The sequence below is a fragment of the Helobdella robusta genome, assembly GCF_000326865.2.
Source record: "Helobdella robusta unplaced genomic scaffold HELROscaffold_115, whole genome shotgun sequence".
In the NCBI taxonomy this organism is placed as follows: domain Eukaryota; kingdom Metazoa; phylum Annelida; class Clitellata; order Rhynchobdellida; family Glossiphoniidae; genus Helobdella; species Helobdella robusta.
This window is the reverse complement of record NW_008703642.1, coordinates 147,303-148,431: the sequence shown is the minus strand read 5'-3', so window position 1 is coordinate 148,431 and position 1,129 is coordinate 147,303. Positions and strand designations below refer to the sequence as shown.

General features: G+C 33.9%; 1 protein-coding gene across 1 annotated transcript; it reads left to right on the top strand.

Annotated features, from left to right (window-relative positions):
• Positions 1 to 420: 420 nt before the first annotated feature.
• Positions 421 to 804, top strand: HELRODRAFT_183699 (hypothetical protein; the record flags this gene model as incomplete). The annotated part of the gene is made up of 1 exon (XM_009013287.1): positions 421 to 804. The coding sequence occupies one exon, from the start codon at positions 421 to 423 to the stop codon at positions 802 to 804; it is 384 nt and encodes a 127-aa protein (XP_009011535.1).
• Between the last annotated feature and the right edge of the window lie 325 nt (positions 805 to 1,129).

The following is a 1,129-nucleotide window of genomic DNA, read 5'->3' as shown; positions in this document are numbered from 1 at the left end:
AACTTTGACGTTGTAAAAATTAACTTTGATACTAGAAAGGCACCGATTACTCGAGCATGCCTAACCAGTCAACCAATAAAGTTAAAGATAAAGAAATTCTATATCAAAGCAAACTTAGATTTTGTTTCGGGTGTTTTTAAACATAAAAATTTCCCAAGGTAGTATGTATGTCAAATTAATAAAAAAAACTACTAATTCAGTTTTTAAAATAATTTGTAATAATGTATGACGTCATTTAAATTCCAAAAACTTCATCCTAAAAATCGTCTAGCCACCTATCGAGTGAATTAACTTTGCGTTGAGGAATTTGAAGTATTTTTAGTCAGCATTATTTCATAATTCTGACACTTTCCACCACACCCTTATTCTGGTCTAAAAAAAAATTGCGCGCACAATTATAGAAAAGGAATGCCATAGCCAATGAGGAGAAAGCAAGCATTTCGTCCGTTTGCAAAGATCGTATTTGTTTCTTTCTGTGCAAAATTGTTAAATTCGAGTCAGCAGCAAAAATATGGATCAAGAAAAGATGTGACAAAAAGATGCGAGTGTGGGTTTGTGGCTCGAAGGCCCAGGCATTTGCTTAGGCACAAAAAATATAATTGTATGGGGAAGGAGGTCAACAACGTAGACAAGCCGGCACAGGACAAAAGTGCGGAGCCAAGCGTGAAGGAACAGAAGGTCGTCACCAGACTCAACAATGAAGCTGCGGAGGAGTTCATCACCCTTGAGATGGATGAATCGGATATTCAGGCGCTACTTCATGAATTTGGGGATATACCTAATTTAGAATTTAAATTTTTGTAGTTTATTTAGACCGAGTATTAATGTTATCATTCTTATAAAAGTTTATAAAATTTAAAATGGCGTCTGTTTTATATTTACCAACGAAAGATAGTTTAGTAAGTAAGACGCGTATATAAACGTCAAAAGGATTCGTTGTATGATGTACCATTGAGGATGTATTTTGCAATCCAACACCAAATTTATACGTTGTGCGCCAGTTGTCGGAAAATTGTACAGTTCAAACAATAAGTTTCTATATAATGGCATAAAATAAACAAAGAAAACAAAAACATTGTTTTTTACACATGCTTCAATTTATTTATGTGTACGACAATGGTTTTATAAC